This window comes from Pleurodeles waltl, chromosome 9 (assembly GCF_031143425.1).
Source record: "Pleurodeles waltl isolate 20211129_DDA chromosome 9, aPleWal1.hap1.20221129, whole genome shotgun sequence".
Taxonomy (NCBI): domain Eukaryota; kingdom Metazoa; phylum Chordata; class Amphibia; order Caudata; family Salamandridae; genus Pleurodeles; species Pleurodeles waltl.
In genome coordinates, this window is record NC_090448.1 from 775524137 (window position 1) to 775541762 (window position 17626).

Sequence of the window (17626 nt, forward strand, 5' to 3'; positions counted from 1 at the left end):
CTTTTGAGCGCTTGGAGATTCTGTAAAACTATGGAGGTACCTCTGCTTAAGGGAGACATGGTGGCTCTTCCTCTCTCCATGAGCCCCGGACACTTGTAATTAGGCTTTTGGGATATTATCACTACAAGAGAGAGTGCGCCGTTATTCCCAGCCATCTCCATTTGTGAACTTTGAACTGAAACAGGGTTGTATTTTAGCTCCTCTTTTGTTTTCTATTTATCTTAGTGATCTACCCGCTTGTTTTATTAATATACAGAATTTTTCTCCTCGAAATGCTCTTCAAAATGTGCATATTTTACTGTATGCTGTTGATGTTGTCATATTTGACCTAACTCCATAGGTCTTCAGTGAAATCTAGATGCTTACTTAAATACACGGGGAAAACCTTCTGAAAATAAATATTGCTAGGACCAAGGTGTTGCCTTTCAGAGGAAAGAAGCAGTACCATCCTTTTAGCCAAAATCTGGGTATAATCCCCTTGGATATAGTAAAAAAAATATATATATAGGTATGTTTGTTTCCCAGCCTCTAGAGAATAGATTGCATTTTTTGCACATAGTTACCAAGGCATTAGCCCACATAGGTGCTTTATTTTTTTTACAGTTCTTCCAGTAGTTGGCACTTTACAGCTCTTGTGGATATCTATCGACCAGGGATTTCCTCTATTTTGTTTTAAGGCCCTTGAATATATCCCCCTTCGTAAATGATCAGTTCTAAAATCGTACAAAATAAAGTTCCTTTGGAAGAACATTTCTTTGAGTCGTGCAATTCCTGTTCAAGTTTTACATCTTGAACTTGCTCTTACTAGTGTCTATTCAATATCTCTGGAAAATGTAATTAGTTGAGCTTATAACTGATTACAAGCATCTGAAGACACCTAAGGAGACTTCTGAGACAAGAAACCCTTAAAGGAAAAGCAATAATGTTAATAACACTCTTAAGGTTGACCTTGCACAATTACAGTGTACAATTGACCACTTACAGATGTGGACACCTACACAACTCAAAGTGTTTCTAAAAACTGCTGCTGTCAGAATAAGTTGTACTTGTGATATTACTCATTGTTAGTTCCTAGAAATGTGTACGTCTTACTCTGATAGTATGTCCTTTAAGCAGAATTAAGAATATTTAATGTTTCCTCTGGAACATAGTATTCGACTTATACTTATGTTAAGGCAAGGCTTTTTACCCGTCATTTATTTTAAAAAATACTGGCCCAGTAAAGAAGACAAGACTGGGATGTGTGATAGTTGCAAAAATGGGATTCAAGATATTAAGCATGTATCTTTTCTTTGTTCGTTTCTGATAGTGGTGGAAGGTAGAAATTGATTCATAAAACCTTGTATTTCAAATATAAAATATCTAAAATTTATAAATTGGTTGTTCTGGCAAAGTCACCTCCCAATGAACTAATTTGTTATAATATTTAGAAGTTTTTTAATTTTTTAAAATATTGCATTAATTGCTTCGGGTCACATGGAAATTGTTGGTTTTAAAACTTTTTTTTTTTACTTGAAATAATTTATTGTAAATATTGTTGATTTCTGATGCGATCAAACTCAATAACATTATTCTGACTCTATAAGACAGAGCTCAGTAATACAGTTGATGTTCGTATACAAATACTACTGTATTTGTGAGTGACTTTTTCATATGAACATTATGAGCCTGACTCGCAAACTGCACTTTTGAGAACTTTTAAACTTTTGAGTAAGTTTACTACTTTTCAGCATTCATAAACTGTACCTTTGTAGTACCTTACGCTTTTGTAGTAAGTTCAACACCACAGATGGCCAACCACTGGTTCTACAACCTCCATTACTTTCTGCGGGAGGGTGTTGCAGTACCATTGGCTGGCCAGTGGTAGACCAGGACTTATACCTTTTTTAGTAGTAGTAACTTACACTTGGAATTTGAGAATACCAAAAACTGGTAAATGTACTCAAAAGTGTAAACTTAATGAACAAGTGTAGGTTACTTTTGTGAATCAGGTCCCATCTATTTTTTTTAGTCTGGCTCATTATATGTTAAAACGGCACTCCACAGTTTGTGCGCATACACAATTTGCTTTGCAACCAGAACTGTTTAGTAGAGTGCTTTTCTGTTCTAAGGTTTCATAGCAAAAGGTAAGATTTCTGCCATACTATAATTTCCCCTTCAATTCTCAGACACCATGCAACTGTTCCCCTATATGAATGTCTTTTGTACCAGTCAATTATTGCTAAACCTCCATCCGCCCTGAGCTAGCAGTCCACCAAAAAGGGAAATTGCTAATTTATTTTGTCAAATTTTCAACAGAATGCATATTTACTAGCTAGCACCTATAATGAACGTTACACAGGGCCAAGGACTATGCACTCTTTCTTTACTGCAGCCAATCAAGACATTGATACTAAAAAAACACATGATCTGCCAATGCCAATCCACTACTGTGTAGTCCTTCAAACCATGCATTGAAACTCTTCTTTCCTTGCTTTAATATCCATGAAAATTTGCACCACCTCTAAAACATTGAACCATGAAATGCAGCTTCCCAACACTGCCAGTAGATAGATTCTTCCGAAAATAGTATTTTCTGATAGATACGTGCAGATTTGTCACCTTGCAATAATTTCCTAGGTGCCAGAGTGGATCCAGAAAATGTAATCCACAGCAGTGCTCCTGCATGCCACTGGGTGGCACAATTCAGCTCTGATCTCATTCCACAGCACTCTGGGAGTGACAAATTGAAGTTGCATATATGCACCACCCATATATGCTGATGTCAGTTTGCTTTCTTCCGACCGAAGTCCAGAGCTGTGCTCCCAACTTTGGCAGTTTTCTGACAGCTTCTAAATGATTTCAACTGGTGTGCTAGGGAAGATATCCCCACCCATGATGACTGCATGAAGCTGATGTCAATTACCGACCCGCACAAGGTGTGCCTTTGGTGACTTGGTTCAGGCCACGCCCCTTAAGTTGCGCAGTAAGTGGACCCTCATGCACCCAAAGGCAAATTGAGAGCTAAGGGAGCAGCTTTTTGTCACCAAACACAAGAATAAGTTGCATCCTTCAAGTAAGTCCAGCTCCTGATCCAAGGCACAGAACCAGTCTCGGGTCCAAGGCCATTCCCGTAACTGCTCAACTTTGCGCTCTCAGCTGTTGCGCTCTCAGCTGTTGGGTCAGTCCAGGAGCAAGTGTAAGAAAATAAGGCAGAATTCAACCCCATCCCCCAAAAAGTGTAAGAAAATAAGGCAGAATTCAACCCCATCCCCCAACTCTGACACTAACGTGAAGTAGTGAAGGCATCACAAAGCCAGTCTTCGGTCTCAGGACCAACTCTTCAGCTGGTCTCCACTCACCCCAAATTTCCTAGGGTGATGTCAGTCTCACAGCAGATTAAGGCCTTCAGGGAGGCTGTGCCAGAAACCTTTGGTGCCTTTGAACCCCATGGAATAAAGGGGCTCACAGTCGGGTTACTGCCAGCAGGTCTACCTGTGGCACTGTCTGTCCTCTTTGAACTCATTACTGGGCCTTTTCTGACTCCGGTGCCGACTTCTGCTTTGACCCCAAGATTGATGCCGACCCCTGATGCACCAACACCAGAACCAACAACACCAGTGCAGGAAGAGGAAAACGTGCTGCTGCCCTTGTTTGATCCCAAACCAACTTCAGCTCAAGCCCAATCAATGTTGCACTACCAAATAACAAAAGGACAGTCATCTCACAACTTGACCCTGACCTAATCAGGGGTCAAAAAATCCACTTGACCACTCGCATTGGCGAGTCTTACAGCGGTCAAAAGTCAGTTTTTCTTACAATTAATTTTCCTTCTGACTGCAGAGTTCCAGGACTTTGTAAGGTGAACTGTGTGACCTGCTGCTTAGAATGTAAAATAAAGGGATATAGGGTGTCAGGTTTTTCCTACACAACACAGTTAAATGACTAAGTCAACTGTGCAAACATTTCAAAATATATTTCAGTAGTTTTGAAAGCCCTTTTTTATATTACTGTGTGATGAAAAAATATTTTAATAGGATGAAAACAAATCAGAATACTTTACATTTTGATGTGCAAAGGATATGTTTTCTGAAACCCAATTTTCACAGATTGTTAATACACTATATCATTTTATCAGTAAAGCTGCAAGTTAGTGGAGAGGTTTTTGGACATTTCTTGGAAAGGTACTGTGTGCAGATGACATTATGTTACCACATCATGGTTTAGTAATATATTTATTAAAATTGAGTGTTTAAACAAACTGAGAAACACTCCGGCCCTGATGGCAATGTTGTTCGTAAACTAAAAGAAGTCCTAGGTTATGTGGGCTAGACCATGTTGGATATGTGGGCTAGATTTTTCTGATGCATGCAGCAAACTTTAGTCTACTTAATCAAACAAAAGAGCTTTTTTTCTACTGCAGAAATGCTGAGCTCACATATTTGAAGGTGCAATCATATGTAAGAATTAAGAAAAAGGCAACTCTGTAAACTATTTGCCTAGCATGACACAATTTGAGACCCATTTAATGGGTCAAGCACATTACAGTTAGGTCGAGTAGATTATTTAAGTTACTTGACCTGCAGGTCTAGTAAAAATTTTATGATTTTTTGAACCCTGCCTAATGCATCTGCCATGTTGCACCTACCAGCACAGACTCCATTGGATTTTTGTGTAGGACTCTGATTCTATGAGCGAGCAGGAGGCACCCCTGGATTAATATGGTGATGATGGCTTGCTCTCCCTTACTATAATGATGATGACTTAACATTTATTTACAGAACACCAGTTGACTTAGCACCTCGGTTGAGATAGGGATTGACTCACCACTTCACCACCAACTGAAGAGACAGGGCCTTTTTTGCGATGATGGACTGGAGGATATCTGAGGCACTAGAATTACAGCTGTCCTCCCTTGAGGTCAAAACAAATGCCATAAGAGTTCCTGCAGCCTGGGTAACCTACTTCTGAGCCATTGCTTTCCTTTAATGATGTACTTACAGATACTTTTATGTCTACCTGGTTGAAGCCTTGTTCTTGTCTGCTGTTAATAGTTAGGTCACCAGACTGGCGATTAGTGATGCATTTTTTCACATTGCTTGTTTCTTTTTAGGCTTCTCCTGCACAGCGCTTGCAAAATATATTGTAATTAATATATCTTAAAATGGGCTTACATTCCACTCTTACTTTTTATTTGTTTGTGTGCTTGCCACTTTACTTTTCCTCTATTTCCATTGGTTGTAGCATTCTATTTCCTGTTGTTCCTTGTGTGTTTCTCTTATCAGTGTCCCGTGGCCCAAGTACTCATTCACCTCCGCCCTATCCGCTCTCCCTTTTCTTCTCCACTTGCTTCTCTGGCATGCTCGTCCCTTCTTTTCCTTTCTCTACTCTTCCCTTCCATTTTTCAGCACATTCTTTTCCCTTCCTTTGTCCTCCTCATTGCTTACTTTCTTCCTGCCTTTTGCACCCATGCCGATGCCCTCCCTCCCCCGTCGACTTTGGCTTTCAGTCATACTTGAGTTTCCTTTGTGTGCCCTCTCTGTCTTTGGCTGTCCCCTCTTGCCCTCCGTTGTCATGCTGCCTCCGCAAGAGCTCCACCATCCCACGTCGTTCTCTTCCCCCACCCCTTCCTGCATAGTTTGCTGCCCTGTCCTTGCTTGCCTGTTTTAATGCTTTTTGAAAAAAATGATCAATGTTAGAAACATGAGGCTACTGGATTCACATGGTTGCAATACACACAAAATGTCAAACCAGTATTTGCCTGAATTCATTGCATTAGAAGCTGGAGTCTCACTGACCCCTTGGGTAATGCTGGCTGATTAGTGGCGGTAACCTGACAACTCTGTTATCCACAGTAAACAAGGAAATGTTCATACACAAATAAATAGACTTGCAGTAAAGTGCCTACTAACAGGGGAGAGGATGTGACCTAATGGCAAGAGCTGCTGACTTGGGAGCTTGGGAACGTGTTTGAGTTTTGGCGTTGCCCCATCTTTCTTTTGACTCTCATACAAGAAAACAATCCTGTGGCATTATGGTGACACTGCATCACAGCGCCTTTTTTTGTTTTTACTTTAAGGCATGCTGCACTGCAGTTGCATCTGCTGTGTAACATGTCCAAAAAACATTGTCAAAACCAGTAGATTTTGCAGAGGTTAAACCTATTGGCTTTACCAATGCTTGTTTTAATTGTTGACCTTTTCCCTAATTTTTTTAAGTGTGGTTCTTTTTCAGTTCATATTCTGCCCCCTTCAGAAGTAGAGTGCTGATCCATAGCGCTCTCCTCTGGCCCTACTGCAAGTTGATGCAGATGTACCCACTACCAATGAATACAAAGGAAGTGTGGTGTCACATTTTTATGCGAGTGTTGGGCAATTGTCAATATATACTGATAGGATTGTCATTTCTAGGTCTGGCGTACAGTTTTATCTGACTCTCTATCCTCATGTTTATAAAAAAAACTCATAATAATAATAATAATACACTTACATATATACAATGGCTTTTGGTTAGCCCTCCTCCTCCTTTGATCTATTCATTTATCAATCACACTTGCTTCTGTCCACCACATCCTACAGCAAAGAGTTATGTATCAGTTCACTTCATCCATTTAGCTGTCTTACATAGTCAGTGACTGCATTTAACCTAACGTGCACATCTGCCTGAAAAGGAGTCTGCGTCAGTGCTACGGTTTGCATAGACAGCCAATCCACTCCTTTATTTTTATATTTCACAAATTTTTTATGGCAAATTAAACATGTAACCAAGACAAATTTACAAAAACAAATTAAAAAAACAAACATTCACACACTTGTCACAGCCAGACGCGTTGACTTTGCTAGTGCTCGCACTTTATATACAACCAGGATATTGCCAGTGTCTCTCTTGAGAGTGTTGGTAGTGTGATAATATTTAGTAATGAGATATTGCCCATGTATAATAAAGGACTCTGGGCCTCTGTTTGGCGGACAGAAAAGGCCGCCCGCCAAACTCCCGCTTTCGGGAGACCGCCAGTGCGGTGTCCTTCCCGCTGGCCCTAATATGAGTTTCCTGATGGGTCAGCGGGTGGAAACACAGTTTCCGCCTGCTGGTCCTGCGAGAAACGCACACCTACATTGACGTTGGCTCGTAAAACAGCCAGCAGCAATGCTGTTGTGGGTCAGGTGCACCAGCACCCATCGTGCAAATCACAGTCTGCAAAGCAAACCAAAGGCCAGGGGGGCCACCGCACTGCCCATGCCAAGTGCATGAGCAGTGCGGGGGCCCCTAGCACCCCATCTCCACTAGCATTTACATGGCGGCCACGGAAACGCCGGTTGAGAGAGGGGTCGTAATTCCCAGGGCAGCGCTGCTTGCAGCTTGCCCTGGCAGATTGAGAACGCCGGCACCGCCAAGCCGTTGGCCAGTGGAAACGTGGCTGTACCTGCGGTCCGACCATGGCGTGTTTGCCACGGTCGTAAAGAGGCGGTCCGACCGCCAGCCTTGTAATGAGAGCCTTAGTGTCCCTTTCTAGAAATATTGGTAAATTATTGATATTATATAAATGAACATGTTAACTCTGTGTTTCCAGTGTTGCCATAGGGCAAACTATATAAAAATCGTTATGCTGATGACACACGAAAAAGCACTTTCTGAAAACTCTATTTTCTTCCATAGCTACAATGGCTCCCTGGCGAACGGGGACAAAGGTCGACGTCGCAGTCGTTTGGCACTATCAAGAAGACCTAAGGCAAATGGGGTGAAGCCAGATGTCATCCACCACATCTCAACGCCACTGGTGTCCAAGGCAAGGGTTGAAGTCAGTTCTTCCATGCACAACTTCTCCCCTGTATGTCACCCTTCAGACTATGTGGGCATGTGTTTCCTTACAACTAGACTGTACTGGACAAACGTGCTACTATGTTAAATTGATTCAGCGCAGGGAATGTAAACGTACCATTCTTTAACTGTCTTTATTGTTTTTTTTTTTTTTTTTTTCTTTTTTTTTTCTTTTTTTTTTTTTTTCGTCCTCATAATTATCACCCATGCTTTGGTAGAGGAAAAATGGTACCGGACGGGGGAAACGTAACCCTTGGGTCGTCCCGTTTGGTCTACGTTTTATTATTCTCCCAATCGTATGCCATCAACCAGGATATACTATTTTCTATGAAACCTAGTCATAACCAAAGCATCGCCCAGTATTGGGTAAGGGGAGTACTAATCATTGGACTTAAGTTGCACGAGGAGGAGACCAGACAGCAAAACAGTAATATACTATTGGTAGACATTTTCCCAGTTCATCCAGAAGTTATCCCTTCTAGAAAGGGGACCTCGTTGTTCCATTATGCACATTCGATTTACAGATATTTGCCAATCCTTAGAACGGGGGGGAAAGGGGTCAACCCATTTACGACAAATTTCTCGTCTAGCCAAAAGTATTAATACAAACAACAGGTGCTCCTGATGTGCTGACAATTTTTGATAATTCATACCCTGTTCACTGACCCCAAACACCACCATAGAAAGATCCAATTTTACGTTCACATTAAATATTATCTTTAAAGTGTTTCCTATCTCCTCCCAATATTCCCACAACTTTGAACATTGCCAAAACATGTGTATATCGTTTGCCTTATCGTCACCACACCTCGGACAGTTTTTCTGAGTTTTCCCGATAGCTGTTAATCTGGCCGGCGTCCAGTAAACCCTATGAAGTGTGAACAAATGGTTTTTCTTCAACTCTGCCGGGCTGGTCGTGAACCACAACTCTGAGCAGGACCTATTCCATAAAGATTTCACATCTAGAGTTGGAAAGATCCCCCCCCACTTCGACAAGGGAAGGGATGTCCCATCCCTTGTTGCTTCCAACAGAGCATGGTACCACAGAGCAACTTCCTTATTAATGATTTTCTGGTTTAATTTCCCTTCCCATATATTCCTTCCTATTTCTCCTATTTGTTGCGATTTAACCCAACTAGCTATCTGAAGATACTTGAATTTGGAGACTGTGCCTCCAGTCCCTTCATAAAGTGTCGACCAGCTTAACAGTTCTGGTCCTTCCATTATCTGGCCCCATCTTACAATCCCACTCACTCTCAAAGGAATTGATAATTTATCAGTGAAGCATTCAGGAGTGCCAGGTGAATCCCAAATGGGGGAAGAGCTGCAAAAATAGGGTATCTCTAGCACCTTCCGAAAGTGCATCCAAATGTTGCATGCATGTCTGAGTGTCTTCAAGCGTACCTTCTTGAAGTACTTAGGATGGCCGAATTTATATAGAAAATGATCTGCTTTTTCCTCGAGGTGTGCCGTTAAGGCTTTCCACGCCGGATCATATTCTGACTTCTTATTCAATAGGTTTCTAATGTTTTTTTAATTGAAATGCCAGATAATACTTGAAGAAATCTGGAGACGCAATGCCCCCCCACTCTTTTTTTTTACTCATCTTTTTCCACGAGATCCTTACTCCTTTAGAGGCCCATACAAACGAGGATAAATCCCCCTGTAGTTTTTTAAACCAGCAGTTCTTAAACTCTAGTGGAATAGTGTTGAATAAAAAGGTGAATTTTGGGAGAATACACATCTTCAAAATGTTGGATCTTCCAATTATGGAAAGAGGGAGAGCGGCCCACGTCTTTAGCAATTTTTTGGTTTCTCTGTATGTTATGTTAAAATTTAGTTTAGGTACCTCATTTAGATCATTTGTTAATCGTATACCCAAATATCTGATCTCTTGTTTGACTAAAGGAGAAGCATAAGTCAAATTCCAACACATTATTTCTGTCTTTTCTGTGTTTACGCTGTAACCAGAAAGTTTACCAAATTGCTCCATCAAAGTATTGAACGCTAGTAGGGTAGAACTAACATCCTTGGTGTATAGCATAAGATCATCCGCATATAATGCTACTTTTTTTTCCCAGTCCCCACTTTGAAATGGAGTAATTTCCTTACTTAACCTAAGAGAAATTGCCAGAGGCTCAATATATAAGTTAAAAAGCAAGGGAGACAATGGACATCCCTGTCGCGTACCCCGCCAAATCCTAAATTCTTGTGATAACTGGCCGTTGACCAGAATTCTCGCTGAGGGGCATCTATACAATTCCCTGACTGTCCTAACAAAAGGAAATCCCAAGCCTCCTTTTTCCAGCACTAACCTCAAAAAAGACCAATTGACCCGATCGAAGGCCTTTGCTGCGTCAAAAGTCAGGATCGCCAGAGGGGTCTTTTCTTGTTCCGCCAGATCTATTGCAGCAAATAACTCATGTGTTACATCCTGGAGATACCTCCCTTTCATAAAACCCTTTTGATCCGTATGAATCAGATTGCCTATGGCACTCCCTAATCTCCTGGCTAAAATCCCTGTATAAAGTTTGTAGTCGGCATTCAACAGGGAGATGGGTCTGTAAGATGCACAAGACATTGGGTCCTTACCTGGCTTTAAAACTAGACAAATTATAGCCTCTCTCCAGGATTTAGGCGTCTGAGCCCCCTCAACCAGCATAGAATTAAATAATTCTAATAAAAAAGGACTAATAACTTCCCCCAAGACCTTGTACAATTCATTAGGTAGATTGTCTGGACCAGCGGCCTTTCCTTTTTTTAACGCTTTTATGCCTTCAATAAGCTCAGCCTCATTTATTTTACAATTTAATAGGGTCTTTTCAGAATCTTCTAGAGCTGGAAGGTGTAGTTTTTCTAGAAAATCACTAATCGACTCGTCTGAATTAACCAGGCTTTCTGAGTATACGTCTTGGAAAAAAGATACAAATGCCCCCTCAATCTCTTCTTGCTCCACACAAATCGTATTGTCCGATTTGACTGCTGAAATATATCTTTTAGAGAGGTCTGACTTAACCTTCCATGCTAGTAGCTTACTGCAACCTTCTCCATATTCATGGTGAGCATATCGGCTAGCTTCCCATTTTAACTTACTGCGATTTTCCAAAAAAGCCTCTAGCTTAGTCCGAACATTAACCTCTTGACATATCAAGTCCTCTAATAAATTGACCTTCTCTTCTGCTCGTGCTTTATGGATTGCAGCTTGCAAGGTTTTTAGAGATAATTCCATATCTCCCAATTTCTCTTTTTCTTCACGATGTTTGTATATTGCCAGGCTCATAAGCCTCCCTCTAATATAAGCCTTAAAGGCGTCCCAAACACACCATAAACTTGCCGTACCTTGGTTCAAAAGAAAGAAATCTCTTGTGTCTTTTTTTAATGCTTCTACTATAGAGTCGTCTAATAGTATAGCGCGATTAATTATACATCTAATACCTTTTATTACGACCCTGATATCCAAGTGTAATTTTACAGCTGAATGATCTGAGAGGTGAGCTGGATTGTGGGCTACCTTTCTGACCTCTGGGCATAAACTTTTATGTATTAAAAAAAAATCTATTCTAGATCTATGCCCATATTTTTTATTGTAAAATGTATATCTGTCTCCTTCGCCTCCTCTGCAGTGCCATATGTCTACCAATCCTAAATCTTGCATGGCTTGTTTCACCTGTGCCCTCATTTTAGGAGAGTTATCCGTACCTCGAGGGGTTGACTTATCGTGTACAGGGTCTAACAAAATGTTGAAGTCTCCGCCTAGTACCACTGGATATCTAGCTAGAAGTAAAATATTGAATAACTCTTGAAATGGTGTGGGATCATCTAGGTTAGGTCCATAATAGCCTGCCACCGTGACCCAATAACCACATACGCACAGTTCTACCACTACCCATCTCCCTCTAGGGTCAACTTGCACCGATCCTATCCTAAGCTTTATGGATTTTTTGATGAGAACTGCCACGCCTTTTATCACACTAGTTTGGGAGGAGCATACGCTAAGAGAAACCCAATTCAACCGTTTAACCCAGGTCTCCCACTCTGTTTGTTGGAGATGAGTTTATTGCAATATGATAATCTCCTCTTCCGCCAATCTTAAATATTCAAAAATCTTCCTCCTCCTGCTTACCACTCTTAAACCATTCATTGATAAAAGAGGTTATCCCAAATACAGCAGGGTTTAACCTGGAAGAGGATATTCAAAGAGTCCATCGTGACCCGTTCAAGAAAAATCCTGGGAGGAAGAATCCCAGGAGGATTCTGATAAATTTCAATACGTACTCTATCAAGGAAAAAATTCTGTCTGAAGCCCTTAAAGTTGGTGTTTTTTCCAAGGGGGATTGGGCCTTCAGGATAAGATCGGACTTGTCTAAAGCAACGTTAGATAGACAGTGGGAATTGGGAAATTTTATGCGTGAGCTTCGTTCTCTTGGGGCTACCGTACAGCTAAGGTTTCCGGCAGCACTCCGGATCATGTGGAAGAACAAAATGTATAACATGAGAGATCCGGGGGAGGTTAGCGCATTTATAGACCAGATTAAGGCGTCACAATAAGATCTAGTGGAAGTATCTCGTCCGATGGGGAGTTCGAATTTAGGATAACAGGATGGTTATCCTAGTAGAATCAGGGAGGGTTCCCCAGGGTAGGGGGGTTGGGTTTGGGTGGGAGTTGGGGTTGGTGTTGGTGGAGGGGGTGGAAGGCACTGGGTGTGGGGGTTTGGGTTGGGTTAGGTGGGTTAGGTGGGTTGAAAGGATAAAAATAAGAAAGTCCTCATATGTTGTTTACCTAGGAGGGGGGTGCGCTGTGCTTATGACGTTTTCCTTTTCTCCTGACAGATATGTCTAAGTATGGGAATTTAAGATTGAAATTTCTTTCTTGGAATGTGAATGGTTTAACTGTCTTTATTGTTTTGCAAACAAACACAAGAATTGCGGGTAAACAAATGATTTCAATTTTCTCAGATATTTTGAGAAGTAATTCTTCTCTTGGGCATGAATATCATAGGTATTTCCAAATAATTTTCACCTGTACTTAACCGAACCGGTTGCTTTACTTGAAAAGTATATCCAACAGAGTTTCAATTTACAGTAGTGTTTAAGGCGCCAAGTCATTAGGAGGGTATCACAGTGAATTTAGCATAATATTTTACTCACTGATTCTGTCCCCAATTTCCTTTTGTTGGATCAAAACTTTAAATTCTTCTGTCGCCCATTATTTCTTATCACTAATGCTGGTTATGAAAGCATAGCTGGTATTAGTTTTCAAGCTGAGTACCCTCCTGTTGAATAAACTGGTGCTACATCTTTAAATTCCGTTGTCACTATTGCCATTTTTTTTACCGTTGCTCTATTCATGCGGAACATATTATATTCTATACTTAATTTAAAGGGCTTTGAGTCAGCCTCCTTTTGTCGCTGCTTTATTTTGCTCCACAGTCATCAGCCACTGTTTTGAGACATTGTCAGTCATATCTACGATGAGCCCACTGTAGTATCTTAGTCTCACTGTTTTCCTATTGACTGGTCTGGTGTGCCATTCTGCCTCCTTGTGAATGCTAGAGGAACTCAGTTACATCTCAATTTAATTGTCAAACTTCCTAGCGCCACTGCAACGTGGGTGTTGGCAAAATATCGAAAAAATGGTGGTGCCAAAAAAAATCCACTTTTCAGATGTTTTCATGTGTGTGCCCTGGCCAGTATTTTCGTGTAAACAATCATTGCAAAGTCTGTTGGTTTGACATGTCTATGAGGTTCGCACACCTAATATGAATTTATGTCGCCACTGGATAGAGGCATTGTTGGCATTTTTCTGACCACCTCCATGTGTCTATTTGTTGCATTGTTGATGAATGTATGTGTGTGTTGTGTAAGCAATAGACTTGTTTCAGTTTTGCAATTATGAAGAGTTTTTAACCATTTAACATGCTTTGTGTCACTGAATTCTGTTACTCATGCTCTTAAGTTTATGTGTTTTCATACCATTATTCAAAGGCATTTACAAAGATGGCATCCACACTCCTCGTCTCTCCCCTGTAATCCCTAAACCACTTATATCCATGCCATACTTCCAGATATATGTACGTGTGTGTGTGTGTGTATACACACACACACACACATATAGTACAGTGCCTAAAGTCCATTTAAATGGGAATCATTATATAGTGGGTGGATATCTTGAAAATGTGCCATTGATCTAGCACTAACAGACTAATTTTCAACATTCCTGACTTTAACGTTCCATGAGAGTTTGTCCACAGGGTGAACCAAAGGGACTTGTGGGAGAATTGTTGTTCCTATGTCGTCAACAAGATGTACATGTCCTAGTTTGTGTGACACTTGTACTGGTAGAATTTGTTATCCCCAACAGGACCTTCATTAAACTAGTTTCTGTAGTCTAAGGGCGCACTGTCCAAATTGATTTTTAATTTACAAAGTATACATATAATTCCTTAATTGTAACCGGGCAAATTCATGGGCACCAGTTCCGATTGGATTGTTTCCTGGCTTTGGTTTAGAACCAGGTTGAGAGGAAACATCCTTGACACCTGCCTCCATTTTGCTATTTCGGTAGATAAACTTATGAAAAAGGTTGAGACATAAAGTTCCTCATAAGTACCAACCTTGCTAGATGTACCTCGCAGCCTTTAACTGACCCTGTGACGTGTTATAAATGATGCTTATTCCTAAATTGAATACCCATCCCCATTAAGGCACTATCTTTTTCTTTGCTCTCTGCCCCAGGCGCTGAGCAACAAGGGACAGCACAGCATCTCGTACACATTATCCCGCAGCCATTCTGTTATCGTGGAGTACACACATGACAATGAGACGGACATGTTTCAGGTATGGAAATGAAAAAAGTAACAATCACAGTTGAATGAGTTGCCTTTGTATCTTTATTATATATGATATGTGGCTTTATATGATCTGTGGCTTTTGTTTTCACCAGTGGAAGAGGAGAGCAACATAATATGGTGGTAGGAGGAGTGTTGCCACGTTGAGATCGATTACAGAACATTAAAAATAAAGATGTTTATGCATACCCCGAATCTATTTATACCTATGAGAGTGCTCGCTGTACTGTTTTTTACAGCGGTTGTATTTTTAGATATCTATTTATAATACAGCCGAATGACATAATAATTTTGCCTTCCAGCAGTATGAGGAAGCCCTCATTGGCAGTTATAAAAGAGGAATCGGCTTCTTTATCTTTTTCTAAGAATATAGGGCAGTCATCTATCCGCTAGGGACACTGGAAAATTTTGCAACACCAGCAAGGCTTCCATGTATGAATACAACTTAATTGGAATTCAGAAATAACACATTATGTGTCCTTTATATGTCTAGCTTTAAGCTATAAAATATCACAAACTATATTCTGGTTTATATTTCATACAGAAGACAGTTCTATGATCTACAAATATTGTGTTGCACTATTAAGGGAGTTCAAAAATATATGAGCAACCCAGTGCAAATGTAAATAAAAGGATATTTTGTTCTGATGGATACTTCAGACTGCAGATTCCCACCTTTAGAACATCCTCAGGCACCAGACGAGTTCTGCAAACTTTTAGATAGCAGTGCTCGTGTGCTGGTAGGTGGCACCATGCGGCTTCAGGCTGATTTTGTTCTGTCCAGAAGTGATGAACGGAGCCGCATTTAAGCTCTACTCCTGCGCACTGACATCAGTTCCTTCTTTATCAGCACCTTCAAATTCAGATTCAGAGCTCCTCTCCCCTTTTTCTCAGAAATTCTCTGACCAATGTGCATGGGAATAACGTCCTACCTAAATCTGCATTATGGCAACCTTGCTGGGTTTGTGTGCGACAGACCAACATGAGGTATGCCTTTGGTGTTTGGGTTCAATATATGCCTCCAAGTTGTGGCAGGAATGTGCTCCCAAGAACCCGAAGGTAATCTGAAAACATGAAGCAAAGCTAAATGCTGCTGAACACCGGAAGTATCAGTGTACGTCCCATTACCAATCAAGAGAGTTGACATGCTTCTAAGGTCATTCCAGTAAAAGGTCCTCATTGTGGTCAAAATCATTTGGTTTGTCCAAATTGAAGTCAAAGAGTAAACACAAGGAAGCCATGCAGGTCTTGTTTCCAATCCACCACATTCTTAATTCCAGAGAGATTCAGGGCATTAACCTGCTTCTCGGTCGAACGCCAGATCCACTGAGGAGCCCATTCCACAATTAGTCCTGGGTTTCTCAGGTCATTTTCGACGTTGCAGCAAATTGAGGCCTTTAGGGAGGCCACGTCGCTCACCTTTGTCACTATTCTGGTTCCCTCTGGTGAGCCTTTGGTCCACAAGGACCTACAAGGGCCTCCATTTGAGTTCCTGCCTGCAGATTTATTTTCAGTGCTGTCTGTGACTCTCAGACCTGCCTCTGGTTCCATACTGACTCTGGAGCAGATTTCCACTACAGCGGCATCTCTCAAACGTTGAACCGGGCCTTGACGCCACCAGCACCAGAGATGGAATCTTTACGGATATCGTTGTCTAACTCTGAGCCAAATTTGTCTCAGGCTTGACCAAGGTCGTGTCTCAATTTCTCCCTGATGCACCTGGTCCCCAAACAGTCAGATTCAGGTAGGATACGGTCTGTAGCGGTGCTGCAATCAGGTGGTCTATCAGTTTTTTGGCTGTGGCTCAGATCAAAGCCAATCTCAACTTTGGAATGACAGTGAAGAAGATGGGGATGATTTCTCCAAACATTATGATGACAACATAATGTACATGGATCTACAAGAGGCTAGTGGGCTTGATACTTCCACTGACACTAGGTTGATTTCCCCCCACGGGTTGCCAACAGAAGACCATGCTTCCTTTGCTGTTAGTGATTAAATGTGCCGCGAAGGTGTTGGACCTACAATCCTATTTTAGGAGTTTAAAACTATTGTATTTACAGATGTTTTGTAGCTTGGACAGGCATCTGAGACCTTACTACGGTTTAATAAAGCCCTAATTGACACAATGATAGCAGCATGGTTTAAACCCTGTCCATGCCCACTGGCTAACATGCTGGTAGCCAGATGCCACGGACCTGCACCAGGCAACCCTGATTCTTTGACTCGGTATCTACTACTGACAGGTGGTATAGGCTGCCATCAGCAAGGTAATCCCAAATCCTTTCCTCACAAACCCCTGAACAGAAAATAAAAGAGGATCAAGGCATTGGGAAATGGATGTTCTTGTGGGCGAGCCTGGCCATAAGGTCAGTGAGTGTCAGCTGCCTGCTTGGGTGCTGCACATACGCCCTCTGGGACATGGTCTAAGAAATCTTGTTGGCAGTCCCTGAGGGGATTTGGGCCTCCTTGGCTCAAAATATTCAGGATGGTCAAGATGCAGTCAGATATCTAATCTGTTCTGGATCTAGACACCGCCGATTGCTTGGGATGAGTAGTTGGCACTAGTGTAGTCCTCCATCACCATGTATGGGTGAGGTCTGCGGGATTCTCCTGAATTGACCAGGCAGCCCTTATGGAGGACAAAGGCAAGTGGAAGGCTAGGCACCTGGTCACCTAGCCTGCAATCTGCCTATTGTAGGAGGCTGGCCTGGCTTATAGTGGGTACCAGAGGTACTTACACCTTGTGCCAGGTCCAGTTATCCCTTATTAGTGTAGAAGAGGTGTTTCTAGCAGCTAAGGCTGATAGAAGGTAGCTATGGCAAAGCAGCTTAGGCTGAACTAGGAGACATGAAAAGCTCCTACTATACCACTGGTGTCATATGCACAATATCATAAGAAAACACCATACACAGAAGTACTAAAAATAAAGGTACTTTATTTTTATGACAATATGCCAAAAGTATCTCAGTGAGTACCCT

General features: G+C 41.5%; 1 protein-coding gene across 3 annotated transcripts in view; it reads left to right on the top strand.

Annotated features, from left to right (window-relative positions):
- The window catches only part of PELI3 (pellino E3 ubiquitin protein ligase family member 3), a 243360-nt gene that overhangs the window by 185374 nt on the left and 40360 nt on the right, over positions 1-17626 (top strand). Inside the window, exons 3-4 of one of the 3 annotated variants that reach the window (XM_069207963.1) lie at positions 7636-7807; positions 14533-14634. In XM_069207963.1, coding sequence (XP_069064064.1) covers positions 7636-7807; positions 14533-14634 — 274 coding nt within the window. The remainder of the gene's footprint in view (positions 1-7635; positions 7808-14532; positions 14635-17626) is intronic. The other 2 variants (XM_069207964.1, XM_069207965.1) reach the window with 2 other exon arrangements.